This window comes from Gavialis gangeticus, unplaced genomic scaffold (assembly GCF_001723915.1).
Source record: "Gavialis gangeticus isolate Ggan-Ray unplaced genomic scaffold, GavGan_comp1, whole genome shotgun sequence".
Lineage (NCBI taxonomy): Eukaryota > Metazoa > Chordata > Crocodylia > Gavialidae > Gavialis > Gavialis gangeticus.
Window position 1 is genome coordinate 9528238 of NW_017729018.1, and position 26374 is coordinate 9554611.

Here is a 26374-nt window from a genome sequence, read left to right on the forward strand (position 1 = left end):
GGGGCGGTGGGCGGGTGGGCCTCGCCTCACTTCACCTGGCAGCCTGGTCAGTGACCCCCACCCCCCTTCTGGCAGAGCCGCCGCCATGTGGATCCAGGTACGCACCATGGACGGGAAGGAGACCCGCCGCGTGGACTCGCTGTCGAAGCTCACCAAGGTGGAGGAGCTGCGGCTGCGGATACACGAGGTGTTCGGTGTGGAGCCCGACCGCCAACGGCTCTTCTACCGCGGCAAGCAGGTACTGGCTTTCCCTGGGGGGGGGGCTCTGCCCCCAACTGGGCCTGGTCGTGCACCCCTGCCTGGCAGGGCCGCACGACCCGCGTCGTGAAGCGTGGCAGGGCCTCGTCCAGTGGCAGCGGTCCCCCCGCCGGGCGCTTTTTTTCTTTCTTCTGCATGGCTCGAGCTGGTGATGGCCTGGTGCAGGGGGCAGACTTTTTTTGTTTCTTGCCCTCCGGTTTTTGGAAATCAAAGCATGCGGCACTGGGCACTGACAGCAAAGCCTTTCTCACCCCTTTTTAAAAAAGATGATGGGGTGAATGTAAAGTTACCGGCCCTAGTTCCAGGGTTTTTAACTGAGTGCAGTACAGTGATTCCAGCTGCCTTGTCAACCGGAGTCAGTTTGGTTTTGAAACTCTGGATTATGCTGCCATCTAGCGATTTTATTTATTTATTTTCCTAAACAGTACTTTGCGCTCGGGACGTGCCACGTGGGTTGGCGTCTAGTTATATTTGCTAGGGAACTTAAGTGTGCGTTTCTTTGTGAATATCCCTGTTTTGTCCATCGCTGATGCAAGCTGTACTTGTTTTGTTTCAATATTAGTTCAAATTCATAGTCACTGCAGCCGTCTCAGTCATGAGGTGTAGCTGTAGTCTGCTCTGCCTGGTAAGACAAGAGGCTCTTGCTCTGTCACTGCTTTGGTGTGCTCCTAAACTTAATTTTCAGCCAGTTTTTAAGTAGATAATCATGATGGTTCTGTGTTGTTTTGATTGTATAGGTCAGGTATTGTATATTTAATAAGCGTAAGTAAGTAGTTGCGTTTCATTAGTTGCTTGGCCACTCAAGACAATGAGGAATATATTCAGTTGTTAAAGCAATAATTCAAGAGGGGAGGAAGAGTTTTGCAAGTTCTCTTCTACTTGTCTAGTTATATTTGGGGGGCTTAACTACTTTTTGGGTGTGTCTGCACAAGGTGCTTAATGCATGCTGGACTAATTCATTGCACATTAGCACGGTGATATGTGCAGTAGATGTAGTCCAATGCACATTAAACATCATACAAAAAGTGTTCATCTGTGCTAATGTGCAGCCTCGCCACCTACAGCGCATTAATGAATGCACAGGCACACCCTCTGTCTGCCCCAAGCGCCCCTTTCAGCTGTAGTTTCACTTGGTTGTGGTATATACGTCACATCCTAAATCATTTACTGTTTCTGTGTTCTGGGATATGGCTACTATGTTTCGTTCCACAAGTGGGCGGGTTTCTGTGAGGGGATACAATGACTTGTGCGGTATGTTTTGAATACAATTACAAGAGAGAAACTGGTAAATTATAAGGAAAATGGTTTAAACAAAATTTGTCAATAGTTTCAATCTGAAGTAAACTTATGATGATGAAATGCATTTTGGTGGGGGCTTAGTGATTTGGCATAAGTACAAACCCCATAATTGTATGTTTGTCTGGTTTGCCTTCAAGCAAGCCCTATATCAAGGCTGGACAACCTGCGCCACGTGTACTGTGAGTGGCATGGACAGCCTCTGTGTTTGGCGCATAGCAGAGTGGGGAGGGGGCACGCAGCATGGAGACTGGGCAGGGGAAGGGGTTTGGAGTGGCCTTCAGGAGGATGTAGGGCTAATTTGTGACATGCCTGCTCAGAAAGTTGGGCCCCCCCCACTGCCATATACCATTAACCGGAAAGTTTGTTCACTAATAGTGAGTCTGAAGTTGGCCTAGCAAGCATGGGGGGGGGGCACCAATACAACCATCTGTCTTTTAAAATTTGTTTAAAAGATCTTCACAACTGCAAGGATTAAAATCATAGTTTGATTTTTAGCTGAGAGTTGATCTCCCTGAGTCTGCAGGCAGGCACATACATTGCCTTTGGTGCTTTTTTGAGTTTTGATTTAATATTGGAGAATTTCAGTTAACCAGTCCTCTGTGTAGTAGTAAAAATGGCAGTGGTATAGAGAGAGAGCTGGAAGAGTGGCAAGATCACCACTGCAAGATAGATGTTTTGTCAGCTAATTTTTTTTTTTTAACTTTTAGAATTGTCTGCCTAAATATCAGCACTTGTTTTTATACTGATATAGCATTTTGGGTCTTTGTTCACAGTAAGGGAGATTTGCTTTTATTTAAAACAAACACACCAAAAATGTAGACCAACTAAAAAGGAAGTTTCTGTGTTTGCAAAACCACATGGTATCTCTGAAAATTTGGGTTTTACTAGGGTGTGTGTGATCTAACGGACTGTTAAGCTTAGTAATAAAAGTTTTTCAAGCCGTGGAAGTTTTACAGCTTTGAAGGGTTGTAAAGATCTTGATTTGCAGGAAGCAGTCCATCTCCATAAAACTTGAGATAGTAGAGCTACTTTAAAATCGTGGGGAGCTGCTATTAAGTCAAAATTTGGCTTTGTACTGAACTTAACTTGCAGAGTGTGTAAAATCTTAACTGACTCAGTAATAATATATTCCTGACACTGCAGGATATTACAAATGTGTGACAAGACTTCCTTCCACAGGTTATAACTTCATAACTGAATTTGTATTAAAAATTGGCTTGAAAACACATTGTTCATATCTTAGGCATTGCATTGTTAAGCTGTGCAGTAAAGCTTTTTTACTGATTTCAGTTTGGATAAGTTCTTAGAGATTGAAGAACATAGAAGAAATACCATTTAGTTTAATTGCAAATTTGCTGCATGCATTTTTTGTGAATTATGTATCCAGGGATTATGTTGGTTTTGGTGGCTTGTGTTTGATTGTAAGAATCGATAAAGAAGTTGCAAAAGGCATAGCTTCCCTCACAGGGAAATTGAAGGAACTCCAGGCTATTGAATACAGGCTTTTGCCTTTTCTGCTACAGTCTCTATTTCCCGTAATGCTGGTTCTTAAATTCTCAGAATATATACAGGAGAATGGTCTAAGTCAGTGGAGGCCAGCCTGCTTGGCAGGCATGCTACAAATTAAGCCCCACGTGCTCCTAGAGTGCTTCTCAATCCTCTTCCCCTGCCCAGTCTACTGTTCTGCTCCCTGTCCAAGCTGTCACTTTGGTGCCTTCCTCTTCTCTGATCTGCTGTATGCTGCAGACCCAGACAGCCTGTGTCACTTCTGGCATGTGTTTTTTGCAAGAAAAAAGCCTGGAACAAACTCTGTAGTATTCATCGACCTACAAAAGGCAGGAATGGCATCTACAAGATCCTGTTGAAAATTGGCTGTCCAGAAAAGGTGCACTGTGTATTCGAGGAGTTCCATGAGAAAATGAAGGCAATCGTCCAGTCTGAAAATTGGAAACAGTCAATCTGGCATATTAATTGAATCAACGATGGACGGCAGCTTACTCAACATCAGGCTATTTCTGTGCAAAAAGCATGTCACCTAGTTCACTATTTAAGATCTGTTCTTTGCAGATGATGCTGTGTTCATCTCTAACTCACCTGTTGAATTGCAGATCATGACGAACATCTTCTCTGATGCATGCATCAAGTTTGGCATGGCAAGTAGTATATCCAGAAAACAGTTGTCATGTCACAGGGCACCAACATCTCACCCTAAATCTATGTTAATGAAGCTCTGGACAATGTAGATGACTTCTGCTATTTTGGCTCAAAACTTACCAGCTCTGATCAGATGGTGCACTTGATAAAGCTTCTGTCATCTTTAGCAAACTTGCCTTGCGTGTCTGGAACAACAAGCTGCTAACCCTGAACACACAGATGCCTGTCTGTCAGGCTTGTCCTCAGTACCATCCTTTATGACTGTGAAAGCTGGGTCGTGTACTCCAAGGAGGAGCAGAGATTGAACAGTTTCTACCTTTGCTGTCTCAGAAAAATCCTTGGAATCACTTGGGACCAACGGATCACTGACAACAAGATCCTTGAGAGGACTGGCTTATAGTTTTATGCAGACTACGCTGGATGCTTGCAGGCTTTGCTGGCTGGGACATGTGGAGCGCTGCTGAAAGCTGTGGTCAACCCAAGAATCCCCTGCAATGCAGAGGAAGGCCAAAGCTCCAATACAGTGGCAAGCTGTCAAGAAATTCAGCATTCCTACTGACAACTGGGAGAACCTTGCCCACAACCGCTCAGTTAGAATCGTAGAAAATGGGGGTTGGAAGGGACCTCAGGAGGTCTCATCTAGTCCAACCCCCTGCTCAAAGCAGGACCAGCTCCAACTAGATTGTCCCAGCCAAGGCTTTGTCTAGCTGGATTTTGAAAACCTCCACCACTTCTCTGGGTAACCTGTTCCAGTGCTTCACCACCCTCCTAGTGAGAGAGTCCTTCCTAATATCTAACATAAATTTCCCTTGCTGCAACTTGAGACTGTTGCTCCTTGTTCTGTCATCTGCCACCAGTGAGAGTAGCCCATCTCTGCTCTTTCCACCCCCACTTCAAGTAGCTGAAGACTGCTGCTAAGTCTCCTCTTCTCTAGATTAAATAAACTCAGTTCCCTCAGTCTTTCCTCCATAAGTCATGTCCCCTAACTCCTGAACCATTTTTGTTGCCCTCTGCTGGGCTCACTCCAATCTTTCCACATCCTTTCTGTAGTGGGGGACCCAAAACTGAGCACAGTACCCAGATGTGGCCTCACCAGTGCTGAATAGAGGGGAATAATCACTTCCCTTGACCTGCTTGCAACACACCTACCAATGCAGCCCGGTTAGCCTTGGCAACAAGGGCACACTGCTGGCTCATATTCAGCTTATTGTCCACTGTCCCCCCCAGGTCCTTTTCTGCATAGCTGCTGTCCAGCCATTCAGCCTCCAGCCTGTACTGGTGCATGGGATTGTTCCATCCTAAATGCAAGACTTTGCACTTGTCCTTGTGTTTGGAGAAGCCAGATCAAAGCTGGTGTAGTCACCGCAGAGAGCCCAGGCTGAGGCCTGCAGGTGGGCCAGGAAACCATGTGTGCTTCAACCTCCATCTGATGAGTGGACATGTAGTCATTGTGGGAAGGTTTGCAGCTCACACATTAGGCTCTTCTCCCACACCACTGCCAAGCACCATTGACTGACTGACTGACTGACTGACTGTCACGTCTCCTTTCCTCTGATAAGATGTTGGACGGCCATGGAAGGTGCCAGGTGGCCCTGCTTTAAGTCCAGTACTGAGTTATTGGGGTCTTGTTAGGAGAATTAAGAGGCTATTTTTTTGCTTTACTAAAATCGTATACATAAAGCTGAAATGAGAGTATGCATAGACTGTAAGGTTGTCTGCATTCTTGGCCTGTAATACGTTCTCCTTTAGAAGGCATTTAAGGGATGAGGAATATTTCGGAAGGTGTTTGCCACAAACTTGCTTGTCATTCAGTCTTTAAATAATGTGAGAAGGGCCTTTTAAGTGTTTTTAATTTTTTAAACTATGCTCAGGACAGTTCCATATTACTTTGGGACTTGTTTTATAAATTCAGGGCAACTTTTGCTTAGAAACAAACTACTGGATATGAGGTGGGATTGGTCCATTAGGTTCTTTCTAGTGCTTTTGCTACAGTAGGGAGATTAAGAGTATGTCTCTGCTGTGACCAAGCAGTATTATGGCTGCACCTGCAGGCATACCCCAGCTAGCTTTTGGGCTTGCCTACATGAGTAGTAGTTGCACTTTCCAAAAAGTATAAAAGTGTGGTTTCAGGGATGCATACCTCAAGCAGCTATTTGTTCTTCTCTTGCTGAAATCCAACCCTGCTTTGGAGAAAAACAGCAATGCAGATTACTGAGGAAGGTATTGTACAGTATTCTCTTGTGAAATACTGTTCAGGAGAAACTGTTTAAAAAGAGAATTCTTTTTGGTTTAATGATGTGTGGGGTCAGATCACTGCAGGGAAAATTGCTTGGTTTATTTATAATAAGACTCAGGGCAGCCTACAGACAAGAGCAGAATACCTTCTAAAATGAGCGAAGGAGAGAGCAAAATAGGAAAAACAAAACAAAATAACTTAAAAGCTCTTAGTATATTAAACTATGGAGCATTCCCTTTCAAACAGGGTCCTTTCTTAGCTTTGCTTGTTAAATGCCCGTTGATATATTTAGCTGCGGAGTCTTGCAGAGCTCCTTGAAGTTGTCCAGGTTTGGGCTTTGGTGGCCTTCAACAAGGAGGAAGTTCCAGAGGTCAGGGGCAGTTACGGAACAGCCTCCCAAGTGTCTCTGCCAAGCAAACCGGACTCATTGATGATACTTGTGGGAAGTTGCTCTTGGCTGACATGGGGCCTGTCACAGGGCATAAGGGGAAGACAGTCCCTTAGGTACATAGAGCAGAAGCCTTAAGTACATGGAGCCCAGCACCTTGAATCATGCCCATTTTTGAGTAGAGCACTGAGTTATGTGTTCCTGATGGCCCATTCCTGTAAGGCAGTCTGCTGCCTTCAGTACCAGCTGCACTTTCCTGATGGTTATCCAGGGTAGCCCCAATAATTTAACTCAATCCTGTTGGAAAACAAGCTTGATGAAATAGTTCTTGGACTGGGGCCTTGTGCGCAAATAGCCAGACCCCATCTAGGTTTAATACATTGCCCAATGAGTAAATGTAGTCAATTTTATAGCATTAGGGAGGTTTTGGGAAAGTCTGGTTCTTGGTTGTCATCACTTCTAGATGAGAGGAGTGGGGGTGAGGGAGGCTTGCTGTTTTCTCCCTCGTCTATCCTCTTGCGTTTGTTTCTGCATGCTCCATTACTGAATGTAATGAGTATTTATCTTCCTGCAGAGCTACATGTTAATAAACAGTCCAGAGTTTCCATACACACAGGTAATTACCTGCCTGTTAACTGGAAAGGCTTAGCAGCAGTGGAGGACAAGAATATTTTCAAAGATGAAGTTCCCCAAGATGATCTTTATTTAAAAAATATAACTCTTAAAACAATGTCCCAGATATTTCTGGGAGGGTTTTGGGAATGGTAAAATAACTGTTGTCTTCATCACCACAGTTAGTTATATTGGCGATGCTTGGATGAGTGGCATTTTTACTGTATGCTACGAAGAGACTAGGAGATCTGTTTCAGAAAACATCTTGAAGCCTTATGTTGTATGTTATTGTGGCTGTGGTGAGCACAGGAATGCATCTCGAATAAATTCTAGCACCCTGAAATTGAAGAGACGAAATACAAATAAAATAACTTTTTCTTTCTTACCAAAAAAAAAAAAAAAGCATGCTTGAAGGGCAATACTAGTCCAGGATTGTTGTAAATCAAATGGAATGTGCTCTGGTATAAAAAAGAGACTACAGCACAGCAATACTTCAGAGAGCAAGGTTAATTCTGGTCCAGAGAGGGTGTGGGTGTTTAGGGATGAGATTTCCATAAGTTAATGCTTTGTCTGAGTCCTTCAGGTTTGTAATGTTGTTGATTCTCAGTGCAAAATTTGTACTGTGGGGGGGATCATTCCCAATAATAAATACTCTCATACTTATATCTGCAATTGATATTGCTACTTTTGGGCAGGTTGTATGATGCTTAAGTCTCTAGAAACTGCTTCAGTTGTTGGTTCTTTGCATTCCCTACTGCTCTGCTTTTGGCTGTTCTTTATGATGGTCCCTGTTCTTCTAATCCTGTTAGTCAGCTCCTATCTAGCAACTTTGGTAGTATCATGCACTGGTGCTAAATCAAACCTTTCAGTTGATTCTTATGAATTTGAGTTGAATGACTCTTCATATCCAAGCAGGAAATGACTTGACCTTATTTCTCCTGTCAGATTTCCACTGGTAGTTCTTTAGCATTTGATGTCGTAAATCCAAACTGAATTAGCTTAATTCTTGTGAAGTGTAGACATTTGTGGTTAACTTTAATTTTCCATGGACAGAGAATAAAGCTCTGAAGATAAATTTTTTGGTGGCTTTGGCTGGGTGGGATGGTGACTTCCTGTATTATTTCTGTTGCTTAGACCTTAAATATGTGGCAAAGCTTGTCTGAACTTCTAAACTTGCTGAAGCTTCAAGTATTTTACTGCCAGGTTTAATGTACTACTCCTTACTTTTGAAGTTCTTGAAGGGTGGTTATAAGAGGTCAATCTGGATATCTGTACTTGTATTATTATTTGGACAAGCTGGAATTCTGCCATTTTGCCATAGTTCTGTTCCAAAAAGTTTTAAAAGTACTTTAATTCAAGGTAAAACTAGGACTTGTTGAGTAATTCTCAAATAGCTGAGTGTCTTTAAGTTGTGAAGAATCCATTCTGATCTTTTTATTGTCAAGAAATTCTTTACTTGGCTTGGAGAAGAGTAGTGAATAACTTGTCTACTTTTTTTCTCTCCATTTAAAAAAAAATAAAATGTGAAGGACACAGGATACATACAATATTTTATTTTTATACTGTACCTTGTTATATCTAGCATAATGTGTTGTGTTGTATAAAACCAGATTTGTTCCAGTGTTACTAATGGTCAATGCCTGGATCCATGTACAAAGTGATTCAGTTAGACCTGGCTTGTAATGAGGAGTCCTTTTTTTAAAATATCAGTTATAGAGTTGAGATGTTTTTTTTGTTATGCAGTTTTAACAGAATATGGTGAGAAATCTTTGCAGGGAAAGCTGGGGTAAGTGGTGTTTTTTTTTTAATGAAAGTTGTGTACTTGTTCCATACTCGGTAAGTCCACGTAAAGTCTGGTAGCCATTCTTCTGCTGTTTCATAAAATAGGGTGGCACGAGTGGTGTAGCCATTCTGCTGCAATACAGATCTTCTGGTGTTTTAGTATATGGATCCTGCTAAATATCCATAAATGTTGCAAATTCTACAAATTACTTCATTCTTATTAGAACTGTGGTGCATTCTCTTGGCATATATGTACATCTGTATAACCAAAATCTAGATTTGAGTTGGCATTAAAATGCTAATTTTACGTTCACAAGCTGCATAGTTACTTTTTTTAAATTTCCTTGTAGATGGAAGATGGTCACTCCCTGTTTGACTACAGTGTTGGACTGAATGATATTGTTCAACTACTAGTAAGACAAAGCCCTGCTATGCTACCAGCTGTTAATAAAGAAAAAGACTCCGAACTCTCAGATACAGACTCTGGCTGTGGATCAGGCCAAAGTGAGTCTGATAAGAATTCCAACAATGGAGAAGGAGCAGTGGAGCTTGAGGGACAACCCAGTACAGCAGCACAAGCTGACTGGGCTGATGCAGTATTTGGCCTCTATAAGGTAAGTGTAGTCCATCCAGTACATTGTATAGACCAGAACAATAAAGCCAGCCTTGCAAAAAAACTCTGATTGGTTAGAATTAGGCCTGAGAGCAGAAACTGGTTTTCTTATCCCTTGAGAATTTTTAGACTCTTTTTTTTGGAAAACTTGCCCTCTTTGGAATTGGGGCAAAAAATAAAAATCTCTAAATACTTATGCGAACTGCTTAAGTGAAATTTGTTCTGAACATGTTGAAATGGGACTCCTAAATAATTTTGAAACTTTAAAATATTTTTTTAGAGTTAAATTTGTCAAAACCAACATTCTTTCCCGACTGCCTTGACACTGTAAACAGTTGCTTGTTAATGACGATGTTATAGTGGAATTTTTTTGGTCTGGTATTTTTTTTCCTGACAGCTTTGAAACTCTGTCCTTAATTGTTGTTTGCTAACAGTAGCTATAAAATGCCAAAACTCTGCCCAGTATTTAAGGGAAAAATAAATGATAGACATTTTTTCTACCTCTCAGAGCTTATAATCCTACAATGTAGATCAGTGGCTCTCCACCTTTGGACTTGAGGCACCCTTGTGACTTGGGTGCCACCCAATTTAAAAAATGAATTTATACATCACAGTGCTTACCATCTTGCAGAGAGACTGCACAGTAGAGGCAGGGGTGGGGGATTGGCCAGGCAGGGACCAGCTTGAGCCTGTCCTTATCTGTTCACCTCCCACCTTGGGGTAACTTTCAAAGGATCTGGCAGCACCCCTGCGTGCCACGGCACCCTCCTTGAGCAACTGATCTAGAGAGTTTTTAGGTTGCCCTGTATGACCAGGAGGAGAGTGTGTAAATTGTGGTTTTTGTGTGTTTTTTAATCTAGTTACTTTTTAAAACTGGACCTTGTTGAAAGAGCTTAAACTAAAAACTAATCTGAATGTTCAAGTTTAATTTGAAAATTCATTTTGGGAAGTTTTTCTTACTTTATTAAGGTGAACGACTTAGTAGATGGTCGAGATATGAACATGGGAGCATGGTTTGAAGCCCAAATTGTAAATGTGACTAGGAAAAAGAAGACCTCAGAAGAATCGAATGACAGTTATACAGAGTCTAAACTGCAATCATCAGTTCCTGAAGAAGATATTATATATCACGTGAAATACGAAGAGTGAGTTGCTACTTCTTGCCTAATGACAATTATTGAAAGTAGTTGATGTTGACATTCAAATAACCTGAGAGAATTCTCCCAAGTTGGTTCTGCTGGTAGAGAAACATACCCAGAGCTGTGTGTACAGAAATTTGAATGCTGAGGCCCTGAAGAGTGGAGAGTTTGCAGTACTGACACTGTGTGCAGATGGGGGTAGGGAGAAGGGAGGGGCGTGGTAGCAGTGGCATGTGCACATGTCTCAGTCTGTTTTGCAGGCTCCCTTAGTCTGCCTGGAGACAAGTGACAGCAGTGCAAAGGGCCCATGGTCAGCCTGTTTCCTTGCAGCACAATGTGGAGAATGTGAAAGGGGCATGCTGTGCTCCTGTTGAAACAGTAGAGTCCAGTGAGTGATATGCTGTCTCCCAGGGTGGGGAGGGGAGTGGAGGAAAATGCTGGTGGACTGTGTTCTCTTCTGAGATGCCACAGCATGTATAGACATTCACTGTCTCAGGAGAAACTCTCCAGGGAATGATTTAACCCTGGTGATTTTCCCCAGGTTATTCTTCTGGAGCAGTCATTTTTACTCTGGGAGAAAAAGCCTAAACATCTGTACACTCACGACTTCTCCTGTGAGAGCAGTGACTCTCCCAGGAGAAACAATATCTGCACAAGGTCCCTGATAGAGAGTTTGGCAACATGGATCCATAATAATAATTTAACACTCCTTTACTGTCACAGTAACTTGATTACTAGACTGTGTATTGAAAAGACTGTTCTAGTCTTACAAGACTAAATAAATGGTCAAAGTATAAAATGGGATGTGACATTGTTTGGCATGCCCTTTTTGACAGCAGATATACTTGAGGGGGTGGGGAAGGAGGTTTCGTTTTTGGTAACAAATATTATGCTGGCATAAACTCTTTAAAGTGTGTAAACTTTTTAAAAAGAAGTGATGATTCAATGTAATAACTGATGTTGTCGCAATGTAGCACTAATTATTTACACTTTTTCCAAAAAAAGCTACCCAGAGAATGGAGTTGTACAACTGAGTTCAAAAGATGTACGTGCACGAGCACGGACAATTTTGAAGTGGCACCAAGTAGAAGTTGGGCAGGTGGTGATGGTGAACTATAATCCTGATGAACCAAAAGAGAGAGGTTTTTGGTATGATGCAGAGATACTGCGAAAACGGGAAACCAAAATGAGCAAGGAGATATATGCAAAGATACTACTTGGGTAAGTGATTCTAAACCTAAGTCAATGGAAATGTGGGGTAAAATCACAAAAACTAAATGTTTCATAATCTGTTTGCAGTTATCACCCCCCCCCCCCCCCCCCCCCCGGTTAGACTTTGGTTAAAAGGGTGCGTTTCAAGTAACTTTAGTAGTAGGATAAGAGAGTTTCTTTTTATTTTTCTTTTGACTGCTAAAAATGAAATGGTATCTAAAAGATCAACTTCATTTGTATTACATTTTTTTTTCTGCTTTGCTTGGACAATGCATAGTAGACAAGTGTATTTTATTTTTTTCCCTTGCTTTAAGCTTTTCTTTCAACAACTCCTCGAGTGTGACTGTATACACAGGTGTTTGGATGATACAAGTCTGTGCCTTTTGTAAAAGACAAAAAAAAAATTAAGAAACCATGTGCTATGCATAGGAGGTGTGCATTTAGTTTTGCTTATAACTCGTCCAAATACAAGTACAGGTACTCCTCAACGTCGTCCCGGTTAACGTTGTTTTGTTATTATGTCGCTGATATATTGGAGAACATGCCAGTTTAAAGTTTTGTAATGTTCGGTTATAACGTTTGGCTGCTGCCTGCTAGTAGGTAACTACTGTGACGTAATTGGATTTGCTTAACGTAGTTTTGCTTAGTCACATTTTTCCAGAACATAACTACGACGTTAAGTGAGGAGTAGCTGTACTACTTCCCCTTGAAGGATCTTGTAGACACATCACGCTATTTTATTTTAGTGTAGAAATATGCTATTATTCAGTTTCACAGAAGTTTAGGGCTGGAAGGGACCTCGTGAGATCATCAGGTCCAGCCTCCCTGGTCTAAGCAGGAAAGACTGCTGGCGTCAATTTTTAAATGTGTGTGTCTAAATACTTGAGCCAAATTATGAAACTACAGCTATGAGTAGAAAGACATGGGTCTAAGTCAGAGCTGTCCAACTTGTGGATGGTTGGTGGCCACATATCCCCTTGGCCATGTGCAGGCCACACATTGTTCTGCATCACCCTCCCTGCCATGCGATGTAGCAGGAGCAGTGCCTGGACTGGGCATCTGTGGTATAGGTAAATGTGTATTTATTATCTTTACTGACTTAAAACTTGTTTAGATCAGCCCCAAGTCCATGATGGCGTAAAGCTTTTAAACAGTTCTGACTCCAAAAAGCCTTGCAGCTTACTCCCCTTTTTGGTCTTTTCCACAAAATACCCTTGTTACAGACTCTTTCAGAAGCTCAAAAACTCTTGACTGAGATGAGGCTCAGTCTGTTAACCCAAACGGAAACGAATGTGGTGCTAAAGCTCTTCAGAGATATGGAGCAAGTTTTGCTTTTTTTTGTTCCCATTTGGCAATAACTCATTCAATTATAATCAAGGTTAGCAATCTTAGAGGATATATCTTGATGTAACTAACAAACTTTGGAATCATGGGTCCAAATTCTGTAAAGATGAGCTTTGCTTTTCTTCATTCTGTGAGAGGCTTCATTTTGAAAGCAAACCTTTAGAAAGAGTTATGAAATGATAATTTATTTGGGGCACAAGCTGTCTCTGTTCTTTGTTTTGTAAAACACTTTGCAAAGTTTCTCTTTGTCTGTAACTGGGGTCTTTGCTGTACTGAATGACAAAGTAGTGTGTGTGGGTGTGTAGAGGGCAGGACATGGGGGAGAGGGGCTAGGAGTGTTGGAACTTGCACATTCTCCTCCCAACAATGAGTATGTGTAAGGGCTGGGGAGGCGGGGGAGAGAGACCTAGCAGCAGCTGGGCAGTGAGGTTCAGAGTAGAAACTTGATTTGAAGCTGGACTATAGAGGGGTTTGCTGGGCAGATGATGGTAGATGTATAGGACAGATCCTCAAGGAGGGAATTGGAAGAGATGACAATTGGGTATAGGCAGACATTGGTGTCTGGGTAGGCAACTTTAAACAGTGAGGTTTCTTGTTTTACACAATAGATCTAACATATCATTAAAGTACATCATTGGTTAGAGATTCCATCTCTTTCTTTAAGAGTAAGCACTTTTATTGTCATGTTAAGGAAAGAAACCATAGTTGGCATTTAAATGGTAATTGAGCTTCTAAGTTCTTTTTTCTTTCCATTAACAATCTGAGAAACTCCTTGATGAAGATTGTCTACATACACTTGTTTTAGAGGGCAGTACCACTGGTACAGCAATGCAAAAGCAGTGTGTTAGCCTAGCCTGTAGTACTGTATCTTCTGTCTGGATTTAGACTGTAACCGTCAGGAAAACGCATGCCTATTACCATGTTACCTAATGCGTAGTAAAATCCCAGTGTAGATCAGCAGTTGGCTTTATTACATGCTAGATCTGCTAGCATGTTGTAAAGCTGTGTCGTATAGTAAAGATAGAGATTTAGTTGGTAAAATACTAAGTGATATAGTAGAATTCTGTTGACAAAATGACACAGACCAAGGGTAACTTGGATTTCTGAAGAAACCATTTGAAATTGCAGATTTTTCTTTTTAATGAAAAGTTAGTATGCTTCTGGGCTTTGCAAAAAGTACCTTTTTTACTTTTATAATACTGTTGTTATGCTATAATTATAACAAACTGTCCTTTCTGAATTAGCAGTCACTATAGTGCAGTTATTGGAATCCACAGGTTCCCCATTTTGATGGGAAAAAATTGTCACATTGCATGAAGGTTATTTAATTCCAGCATGGTTCTTGTCATATAATTGCTATGTTGGCTATTACAAATCTATTAATTGGTCACTCTGAATGTTATCAAGAATGCTTCAGAGGTTAGTTGTGGGGGGGGGTGTGTCTGCTGCAGTATGAGCTATGCTTATGCTTGAAAAACTAACTAAAGACTGATTTTTGTTGACTTAAATTTCTCTCCATAGGGATGCTGGTGATTCCTTGAATGACTGCAGAATTACTTTTGTGGATGAAATTTATAAGATAGAAGAACCTGGAAGCGCTAGTCCAGTTAGTGCCAGCCCATTAAAAAGTGAGTAAATTACTGAGACCTTAAGTTTTATACTTGCTCCTTTTGCTTTTGGTGGTATTCACATAATTATTTTGGGGTAATCGAGTAACAGTGGTTTTTAAATGTTTGCAATTGAGACTTTGTCCAATTTTTAATGTAATTTACTCTCTTTCTGGGGTCTGACACTGAAATAGATCATGGTTCTTGTGTCTATAGGACAGAGTGGACCGGTGTGTAAATATTGTAAAGACAACCCAAACAAGACCTGCAGAATGTGTGCCTGTTACGTGTGTGGAGGCAAACAGGATCCTGACAAACAGCTAATGTGTGATGAGTGTGACATGGCTTTCCACATCTACTGCCTCAACCCTCCCCTCAGTAGCATACCAGATGAAGAGGATTGGTAAGTCATGAAAATGGTTTCGTAACACGAGTTAAGCTGTAAATGATGAGAAGAGTGTACAGCTTTGCCTATATACAAAGCTGCAATGGGAGTCCCTACAGGCATGGGTTTTAAATCAGTGCTATTGAACGCAAGTGCAAGATTTAAAATCCGTTCAAACCTGCCTTTTTATTGACTTGGCTCTAATTTCTCATCCAATTAAACAAAAAATCAATACAAATCAGTCATAAATATATACTTTAAGGCTGTGTCCTATAGTATTGATTTTAAAAACTACACCTGTAGGGGCATTTATCTAACTCATGTGGACAAGAAGCTAAGTGTAAAAGCAAAACTACAACTTCCGTTTTGATGGAGGCTACAATCTCAAGAAGCAATTCTGTGATTTTTAATTTAATGTGAGTAAAACTCTACTGGTCTTATCAAGCTATACCTTTTCTAAATTAGGATGGATCTCTTAAGTTTTGGATCACTTGTTGTGTGACCTGATGCGGCTTTTCCTGAAAGCTAGGCTGCTTTCTTGAGCATAAATTCAAAATATTTTTCAAAGAAACAAAGGAAATTGTTTCTGAATGTCCATAAACATGGGGTTTATTTGGCCAGATTACTTCTAAATAGACCCATTACTTGCATGGAGATTCCATGAACAGGTGCAGATTTGCCAAGGAGAGATTGACTAGCAAGCAGTATACAGTTCAGTTGGATAGAGCATTCATTCTGATGTTACTCTAACTCCTAAAAGCTTTCTGACGGTCTCCTCCTTGACTAGATTTTCAAGAGTAACTAGTGGTGATGGGTTCCTCACTTGACTGTTTAAGAGAACTTATGGCACTCAAGAGAATTAATTCTCTTAAAGGCATCTTGGCATGGGCATGCAAAATCATTTAATGAGTGTGTTTTCCTTCTCTGCATGCTGCGTTGTCATGGAGGTGATGTCTATGTGCTAGTTTAGTACTACATAAAGGTAACTTATCTGATGAATTCTGTTATCACTCTGATTACTGTAACTGCAAGAACAACTTGTAGACTTTGGGACAGTGTGTGGGGAACAGAATTTAGTTCTTTTCAGGAGGGTAACTAGTAAACCTTTTGTACTAGTAAAGACTAAAGCCCCTTCTAGGCAGTACCCATAGTTAGAATGGTGCCAGCTAATAAAATATTAGCTAATAGTATATTACAGAGCCTCTTTCATACGGCTTCCTTTGCTCAGTATAAACTGGGTTTTTGAGAAGCATACCAGTTAAAGCATGTTGTGGGCTAGCATTTTTCATCCTTTCTACATGCTTCATTCTGACATTCTGGAGTATGGTTGGGTTTTTTAACAGTTCTGTCTATGGTGGTCCGAAAATTATGCAAGCACACCGTCTTAAAACTTTTAACTAGTATGCAGTTGTAAATCCCAAATACTGTGGTTTTTATTCACTTCAAATAATAAATTTCTCAAATGTGCTATTTTATAATCCGCCAGCTTACTCTAAAGAAGAGAACTTTTTAACTACAGATTGCTCTTGCAAGCTAATTTTCATTGATTGGTAACTGTAGGTATTGTCCTGAATGTCGCAATGATGCAAGTGAAGTGGTTTTAGCAGGAGAGAAGTTAAAAGAAAGTAAAAAGAAGGCAAAAATGGCATCGGCTAATTCATCCTCACGGAGAGACTGGGGCAAGGTGAGTGTGAAACTTTTCTGCCTTGAAATGTAGAGTATTGTGGTGCTTGTACTATTTAGCTCACCTGGCTTTCTGTTTGAAACAGGGTATGGCATGTGTGGGTCGCACAAGGGAATGCACCATTGTCCCCTCTAACCACTATGGACCAATTCCTGGTGTACCAGTGGGCACCATGTGGAAGTTCAGAGTTCAGGTATGAAGCAGTAGCTTGGAGTGAATGAACCTCCAGAGGTGAAAATAAATTTAATGCAACTCTTGCATGAGCAGTATGCACTGGCAACTGCAGCCAGTTCAGCATATGTGCTAATGCACATGAACTGGCCAAAAAAAAATCACTGTCCTGTCTACAGTAAGTGTTCTATAGTTTGAATAATAACATATTAACAATGAGGGATTCCGTGTGTCTTTTTATGTAGTATTATGCTTTAGAAAGATATGAAAGCTTTTAAGAATATGAACAGGCAGAAAAACTTTTTAAAAATTTTTAAAAAGGTCAATGTTCTTTTATAGAGGTCTCCCTTAGGGGCCTTGTAACATGCTTAGTGCTGGAGCAGCAAGGTTACCTGTCCTGGATGATTCCTGGACCTGACCCTTGTTGCCCCTTCTGGTCCCTTGGGGTCCCACCCTTTTGTTTTTTCTGCCACACTTGATGTTAAAATTTGACCAGGAGGCTGCCCCTAGAGGGCAAAAAGAGGGCTTTTGGAGATGGGCCCCTCTCTGGGCTGAGGCCTACTTAGGCTCACAGGCCCTAGGTTTGCACCTCCAGTCTTTGTCTGGTACTGCGGTCCTCCAAACAAACAGCAGCCCTCCTTCTAAAGTGTTTGGGCTTTGCCCCCACACAGCCTGTTAGGTCCCTGGCTTGAGAAGGGCTCTATGCAAAGTTCCCCTGCAGCACCCCTGTGGTCTCCAATCCATTTCTTCCAGCCATACCTGGTCCTTTGGTATTGGAACAAAAAGGACATGAGCTTCAGCTTCAAAGAAAAGTCTCCCCACCCAGACTTAATAGCACACCATGGTAGGACTGCCACACTGGCTCACAACACTTATCTTTCATTGTCCAGTGGTGCTGGGGCTTCTTTCCCATTCCCCTGCAGCCTAGAGTCCTTTCTCCTCTGGTAGTCCATCTGTCTGCTCCCTGAAGCTTTGCTTTCTGCAGCTTGAAAATCTTAACTCCTATCCCTGCCTTACCCCTGCCTGCTCTGGGACAGGGTTTATATTCCCCAGCCCAGCCACCTCCTGGTCATGTGATTGGCCCTTCTGCCACTTTCCTCTAGGGCCAGGTGTAGCTAATTGCCTCCTTAGCTTCCTGACCCTTGGTTCTTCACCTAAATCAAGTTGGCTTAGTAAAGGACAGGGGTTCCCTGTTACTGACATAAGTATGTGAAACAGAGACTTGCATTCTGCTACAAAATGGGGAGAAGTGGGCACTGAATTATACCTGAATGTTTCCTTTTAATTGTTTGGTATTAGCTTTCTAAATAGTGGGGATAAAAACCATCTCCCCATCTCAAGTGTATAACTGTAGTATCTGTAATGTAATCTGTTTTAAACTACTAGATTTCTCATCAAACCAGTGAGTGATTATCCAAAAGAAAGCACATTTTTGAAATCTGGTTAAAGCACAAATCTAATTCTTTTCTCTTGGCATATTGCTCTGAAGAGCATTTCTCCAGCTTCTCTTTCTTCAACCTGAAGTTGGGATCAACTTTAATATTTTCTTATTTGTGCCAATGCTCCTTTTTGCCTTTATATAGTGTTTATGCTTGTTCTGCACTAGTATAAATGGCAATGTAAACACTTTAGGGCAACGTTGTTGGGTCTTTTATGTATGTTTCCGTGTGTTCTGTTAGTGAGAAACTATTTTCAAAGCCTAACTCTAACGTGTAATGGTATGTATGATATCTAGGTGGAGATGAATAGCAGGAGCCAGATGCAGGCATTTGTTTTAAAAAAAAAATAGACATTATGCCAAGAGATGTATTCCTGCTGTGCACCCTTCCTCCCCCTTGACCCCCATCCCTGCGGACCATATTAGCAAATCGGTTCTGCATCATGAATGTCTTCATTTTTGAGTTAAATTTTTGAAGCTTCTAATGGTCTGTTATGAGCAGCTGCCCATTTAAACTATCATTCTCCTGTAGGTGAGCGAATCTGGTGTTCACAGGCCTCATGTAGCAGGCATACATGGCAGGAGCAATGACGGTGCTTATTCCCTGGTTCTGGCAGGCGGCTATGAAGATGATATAGTAAGAGAATCTTGGAATTATTTTCTGGTAGCGCTCTATACAAAACTTTTTAAGCGTACTGAATACAGCTGTTGTATTTTTAAAAATCTTGGGTTTATTTATCTAATCCTCTACATCCTGCATCAGACCTTTCATCTGAAGAACATGGTTCCAGAATAGACAGGGAAAGCTAGGCAAAACAACAGCTCGAGGTGGACCCAGAGAAGTGTCCTCTGGTAATGCCATTAAGAGGGACAGGGCCAAATTAAATAATCTTGATGTCTGTACATCTAGCTTCTGCTAGGAAGCTCCAGCTACCTTTCTGAGGCATCTCTTTCCTCCTTCCAAAGAATGCTCTGAGAACTTTTTGTGTTACTTCTGTATCTCCCTGTGCCCAGTTCTCAGCACAGAATTGGGAACCACAGCTGAATCACTACTATGGAGTCAAATCTGCTTTTGTTTAGCATTAGTTCTCATTTTCCTTATGTTCTAGTACTGTATTGCCACTGTTTGTGAAATAGACAGCTAAAAATGTAAAACACATCTGGTTTGTCCAGTTTCATAAGCTTTAGGTTTTTGTGCTACCAAGTTGTACTGCAACATAACTCGCATGGTCAGGGGACAGCAGGGCAGGCCCTATGAAGAGAGGCTACGGGACCTGAACCTGTTCAGCCTCCAAAAGAGAACGCTGAGGGGGGGATCTTGTGGCCTGTTATAAACTAGTCGGGGGGATCAGCAGGCATTGGGGGAGTCACTGTTCCCCCGAGCACCGCCAGGAGTGACCAGGAATAATGGTCACAAGCTGGCAGAGGGTAGGTTTAGGTTAGATATCAGGAGACGCTACTTCATGGTCAGGGCGGCTAGGGCCTGGAACCAACTTCCAAGAGAAGTAGTGCAGGCTTCTACCCTGGGGGTTTTTAAGATGAGGTTAGATGAACACCTTGCTGGGGTCGTTTGACCCCAGTACTCTTTCCTGCCATGGCAGGGGGTCGGACTAGATGATCTGCTAAGGTCCCTTCCGACCCTAGAAACTATGAAACTATAGGTGCTGAAGAAAGGCAGCTTTTCATTGTCCCTTTTAATGGCATTGCCAGAGGACACTTCTCTGGGTCCAGCTGGAGCTGTTCTTTTGCCTACCTCTCCCTGTCTAACCTGGAACTATGTTCTTCAGAATGTACTTTTGTCAGGGACTTTTTTTGTAAAAGTGTTGTGATGCTTACTGGAGCATAGCGGTCTGTGAACTGGTAATGTACACCAGCTTGCCGTATAGCTCTGTTTGTACTAGCTACAATAGTTGAAGGGGCCATGGGGCAACTATGAGTCTGGCAAAGCTGCAAATCCAAACTTCTTGTCTCAGAATTCCATATTACAGCCCTCTGTTTTAATTTGAGCGCGACTAAACTATTTGATATTGTATCATTTTCAGGACCATGGCAATTCCTTCACTTACACAGGGAGCGGAGGTCGTGATCTTTCTGGGAACAAGCGTACAGCAGGGCAGTCTTGTGATCAAAAACTTACCAACATGAACAGGTTGGAAGCATTCAAACCAACTCTCATGAAGCTTTCTACATAGTGTCTGGCAGGCTGAAAAACTCTCTTCTGTTAATGCTGTCGCAGAAAACTAACAAGTGGGAAAAACTTTCAAAGGAGCTTTGCTTTCTATGGTTGATTATAGATCAATATGCAGTGGGAAAATTCCCAATAACATACTGTATTTTCTCGCATACCACATGCTGCCAAAAAAGACACACTCCTTGTTTTTGGAAGGCAGAATAAAGAAAAGAATTTTCTACAATTATGGCTATGTATAGCAGGGAGAGGGCCACATTTTCATCTTGTTCACCCTCCCTTTCCTGTTCAAGCAAAAACTATGATTTTAACCCTTTCACAGGCTAAAACTAGCTGCTCCTGGAGATTGGAACTTCCTAGACAGATCAAGCGTTTTGAAAAGCGCAACAACACTCGGCAGGGCTGTATTTTGACACCAAAATTGCTGAATAAAGGAGAGCTTGGTTAGTGGAACATAAGATAATTAAAAAGGGTAGAGGGTTGTTAACCCCTGTGGGGCAAAGAGGATTAGCAGGAATTGGGTAGATTCTGTTGAGCCATTAAGTCAGTTGACTCTCTCTCAGCACTGTCTGAATAAAATGCCACTGCTGCTGTGGGGCAGTTGGTTTTAAGCTTTGGGTAGAGCAGGAATCAAAGTGAGGCACCATTGCAGCCTCCCTGGATCTGCCCCTCCTGGACTCTGCCCTTCCTTCCATGCAGCTGCTTGGAGGGAAGAGAAGAAAAAGCAGCAGCAGCCATTGTATAGTGTTTCCATGCTTCTATTCTGGGTAGAAAAGACCAGACATGCACCCCAATTTTGGAAGGCTTATTTTTAGAAAAAAGTGTATGTAGCAGGCACATAAATATGGTACTGTAAATGGAGCAGTTGTAAATGGGCTTAGACTTTATTTTGCAACTTGCATGAACAAAGGGATGAATTTTGAGCAGAGGCTTTCATATTCTGGCCTGTGGCCCATTTGTCATCTATGCAGCATTTGCTACTAAATTGTAGGGGTGGCTGGTCATCTGGGAGTATCTTCTCCTCCACCTCATTTTTAATCTCATGAAATCCTTTTCTAATTTCTCCTCCAGAAAGTTTAGTATCCCTGTTGCCAGAAGGATGTTACATAGTTGGAAATTGGAGGAGATTACCATTTTTACTTAGTCTTGCAGGCCATCCAGATAATCCTTTTGGTGATCTCCACGTTAAAATATAGTCCATGCTAAAGTAAACTTTTTAAGGGTCTACATGATCATGTTTTCTACACGTGGGTAACTTTCCTGAAAGCCATTGTTTCTCACTTTTGTCTCTGATCAAGAGTTAAGCAAATTTTTAATAATATAACATCTTGCACACCTGTTTCTTCCTGGGATTTTGAAAGAAACCTTCTTAACTGATCTTTCTGATAAAGGGTAAAACTTAAGGCATTCAAACTCCAGCATAAAGGCTAAGCAGGTGATGTCAAGCTGCCCTGGAAGCAGTCATTGGGTCCACAGTAGTACTGGCTGGACCCATGGTGCCATATCTCTCCTCTTCACAGATCCCCAGTGGGTTTGCTAGTGCTACCATCACTGCATCAAACATTTGATGTATTGTTACCATGCTTCACATTCATATCTTTTTGTATGTTTATCATGCTTTAATTTATATTTAATTCTGAATATCCCCCTGTGGGTTATAACATTAATTTAATTTATTCTTACAGAGCTCTAGCTCTGAATTGCAGTGCCCCTATCAATGATAAAGATGGAGCAGAGGCCAAGGATTGGCGAGCTGGGAAGCCAGTCAGGGTGGTGAGAAGTGTAAAGGGAGGCAAACACAGTAAATATGCCCCAGTAGAGGGAAACCGATATGATGGAATATACAAGGTAAGCAGACATTCCTAACTTGGACTGAATTGGAAAAGAGTGGTTTTGTTTTGTAGCTGACTGTAGAAGAAATTTCTGTATCTTCTGAAGGCCTTATATCTGGCTGTTTGTTTTTTTTTTTCCTTTTAGGTTGTGAAATATTGGCCTGAGACAGGAAAATCTGGTTTTTTAGTGTGGCGTTATCTACTCAGGAGAGATGATGAGGAGCCTGCCCCTTGGACTAAGGAAGGGAAGGACAGGATGAAAAAGCTTGGTCTAACAATGCAGGTACACTGTCCTATTGAAAAAATGTTACTGGGCATTGAGCTAGGAGGATTATAGGTCTAAGGGAGGTACAGAGGGAGATCTTGGTAAACATCTCTGGATATTCTGCTTTGTCTGAAGAAGAGACGTATGAATTAACATGATGTAATCCCGTAAGTGAGGGATTACTCGTATATAACTATACCTTCAGTACTGATGGCTGCTTGTTACCAGCCTGTTAACATAGCTGAAAGCTAAATGTAGTTTAATAGAAGACATTTCCTACTTGTCCCAATATGCAAGCAAAAATTTTTTTTATCAGATTGTGTGTCAAATTGGGGGTAGGGACAGAAGTTCAAAATGTGAATGGCATTCTAAGTGTACATAATTTAACTTTTTTTTTTAACGGAACGCATGACGTCCTATTTAGTGAATTGTATGTTGGCACCTGGTTATGTGTTAATGCATTTTTTTCCTTTAGTATCCTGAAGGGTATTTGGAAGCTGTTGCGAACAAAGAAAAGGAGAAAGAAAATAAAAGCGGCGATGAGTTTGAGACCCCAACAGGAAAGGGAAAGAGGAAAAGGAAATCAACAGGTTGGTGTAGGAGGCAAGTGGATGTGGCAAATTTTATACAGTTTTTTTCAGTGGTATAGGCAGTTCAGCATTTTTTTTCTCTCTAAAAAGGTTCACGTGTTCTTTCAGGGGGTGAAGCAGAACCCATTGCTTCTCCGAAAGGGACCCCAAAGAAGACTAAAGTTGAACCATACAAGCTGACGTCTCAGCAAAAGGCTCTCATTAAAAATGATGAAGCCAATGAAAAACTGTGGAATGAAGTACTAGAAGCTCTCAAAGATGGACCGGTATGTCAGATGCTTCTTACCTGGGAACTGTAATAGAAGTAGCTACCTGGCTGTCTCCAGATGTAGGCTGCTTGGCCTGACTGCTTTAAAAGCGGGGGTAGCCTATAAGCAGGAGTGTCTGATACAGCTTGCAGTGCTGTGACATCTGCCTCCATAGGAGCTCCAGAAGTGCTGGAAGTTCACAGACAGGGCTGAAATCCAGGCTATGGAGCCTGTTGGATGTATGGCAGTGCTGGGGGAGTGCACAACAGCTACACTAACACCAATGGTTCCCTGACACTGATGCTGCTTGGTCTGCTGCCAGCTCTGGTTCTTGAGAAGCCCTGCAGTGTGTATCCAGCCTCAGGGGCCAAACCCATTTGACAGCCCTGGCCTATAGGAACGTAGCATTCCTTTTGGGTCAGGAAGGCTGAAAAAGTGGCTGTCCGTTCCGAATGCTGTAGCCGCAATTGCTGTGCAATGCATTAAATTGTTGGCTTCCTCTGCTCTTTTAAGTTCTTCAGATGAAGAACAGCTTCCAGAAACAAATTCAGTCCATCTAAGTCCAGTGGTGTCTTCCTGCCCCAATGTCTGCAGCATGATTTTTATTAGTAATGGTGATCACAATGTCATGTTGCGAGGTGGTTGTTGGGTTTTTTCCTGAATTCTGTAAACTAGGAAGTCTTATGGATAGCTTCAGTCACTTGAATCATGCTGCATATTTGGAAAGCAGTAGCAATGTAATGACAATTTTTTCTTCCATTTCAGAAATTCCTGAATAAAGTGGAGGAAGCTTTTCTATGTATTTGCTGCCAGGAGGTAGTATTTCGACCAGTCACAACAGTGTGCCAGCACAATGTCTGCAAGGTGAGTAGTTGGGATGCCCGTTCTTAAGTTGTAGTTGTTCTCCCAGTAGGCTTCAACGTTGCACCATGAGCTGCCACTTGTTTAGCTGTTTACCTTGACTTGCCACTGCCTTGCTTTCTTCTGGTCAAGTAATTAAGGAGTGCCATTGTACTCTCTTGCCACCATCTGCTAAAGAGAGAGCAAAAGATTCAGAATCATCACCCTAGTTGAATAAGCTTTATAACACTGTAGATAGTAAAGTGGTCTGTATGGCAATTATGAGTAAAGCTATGATTTCTTCTTTCCTTCAGAAATTGGGGGTTGCTGTTAGCAGCCATGGAGGAATTCTTACTGGATTTAAGTAATACATAGCATTATATTGAAACGTGTCTGACTAAATGTCTTTGTAGAAGAAGACATGAAACTTATTGCCAGGTGCAAAAGCTTCCATTGTTTCACTGCTTCAGTTGCCTTCTCCCTAGCTGTCAACAAGCGCATGGCTGGGGAGCACCTCTGCTTATAGTCTGGGAAGTAACCTAAATTCTTCAGTTACATCTTTTTTCTTTTTTTTTTTTTTTCCCCTGCCTCCTCTCCCAGGATTGTTTGGACCGATCTTTCAAAGCAGATGTGTATAGTTGTCCAGCTTGTCGCTATGATCTTGGCAAAAACTATACTATGCAAGTGAATGAAACACTGCAGACCCTCCTAACTCAGCTCTTTCCTGGCTACGGCAATGGACGGTGATTCTGTAAAGCACTTCTATTTTTCTTTGTTCAGACTTGTTAACGGGTTTTCAATGGGCTTAATTTAAATATGTAGTCCCCCATACCCTTTCCCTAAAAGTAAAGTCTTCCTTGTTATAAAATCGACAGACTTTGAGGGATCTGCTTTTGTCTGTTTGTGGGTTTTATTTTTCTTCAGTTTTTTTTTTTTCTTTTAATGTTAGACTTTGAGTTCAGGTTTTTTCTGAAACCTGCTGTTCATCAACAGAACTCTTTTTTTCCCTTGAATATTACAACATGCTTCCGGTAAGGCTGCTAATGAGCATAAAAGTTCTCAAAGTTCCTTTTCTCCCCCCCCCCCCCTCCCCCTTTTTTTTTTAATTCTGAAAATGGCTTGGTTGCTAGAACAATCTTTTGAAGTCTGTGGATTTGGCCATAAATGCCTACCTTTTCTTGGCAGTATTTTGATGCTCAATTTTTCTGAGATGGTTCCTGGCTTATGACCCGTTACCCAGGTTGTGAACGTCTTGGATTTTTTTTAACCTAGTTTTCTTATACTCTTATCAAGTTATTAAAAGCCATTCCCAATCAATTTTGTGTACAAAAAGCCTTTTTTTGCATTTAGCCACGTAGTTGGGGCAATACGAAGTACTACCTCAGTTGGACTTGTCTCTATTAGAGAACTATTTGTTCAGCCAGGTGCTGTCTTCTATCCAGAATGCCATCGTGGAATATAGTAAAGCCATTCTTAAGTGCCTTCGGTCCTTTTTTTGAAAGACTGGGCTCTCTGAATCGCCATTTTTCTTTCTCTTTTTCCTTTCTTTTTTTTAAGCACTGAAATGTTTAAACTGCCATCTGCATTTTATTTTGGGGTTGAAATATAACACTGTAGCTGTATCTCTTTAGCATGGAACTGCAAACTTTCAGGTTTTTTCCTAATGCTAGGTGTGTTATGGTAACGTGAATTTACTTTTGTTTCATTGCATTCTTGTCTGGAAACGGAGAACAACATTGAACTTTTATGAACTGTTTTGTGTGTTATTCCCTCTTTCCGCTTCCCCCCCCCCTTTTTTTATTGTATGAGACCAGAAAGGCTTAATTTCCAGCTCCTCCTCTTCCCCAACAGTACCAAAGTTTGCAGTTTAATACCTCAAGATGACAGGGATGTTTTAATCACACTTTTACTGCAGACAGACGGGAACAAATGTACTTGTATTTTTTTTTAACTCTCACCCTTTTTAAAAATTATAATGTTAATATTTTAGGGGCAGAAAAAACTTTTATAGGCTTTTTTGCTGAATTTGTCAATTTTTTGTACAATGTGCAAGTCAAAGTTCTCAAAATAAATATCTGTTCAGATTAAA

The 26374-nt window shown here is 41.5% G+C and overlaps 1 protein-coding gene across 1 annotated transcript; it reads left to right on the plus strand.

The window, feature by feature from the left end:
* The first annotated feature begins 46 nt into the window (after nt 1–46).
* On the plus strand, nt 47–26374 carry UHRF1 (ubiquitin like with PHD and ring finger domains 1). Its single transcript, XM_019513434.1, has 16 exons — nt 47–238; nt 9080–9343; nt 10312–10487; nt 11487–11702; nt 14559–14665; nt 14861–15047; nt 16590–16713; nt 16799–16906; nt 18855–18959; nt 20365–20471; nt 22196–22358; nt 22488–22625; nt 23083–23197; nt 23306–23463; nt 24211–24309; nt 24886–26374. Exons 1-16 carry the CDS (start codon nt 86–88, stop codon nt 25030–25032), a joined length of 2367 nt encoding a protein of 788 aa, XP_019368979.1. The 5' UTR covers nt 47–85; the 3' UTR covers nt 25033–26374.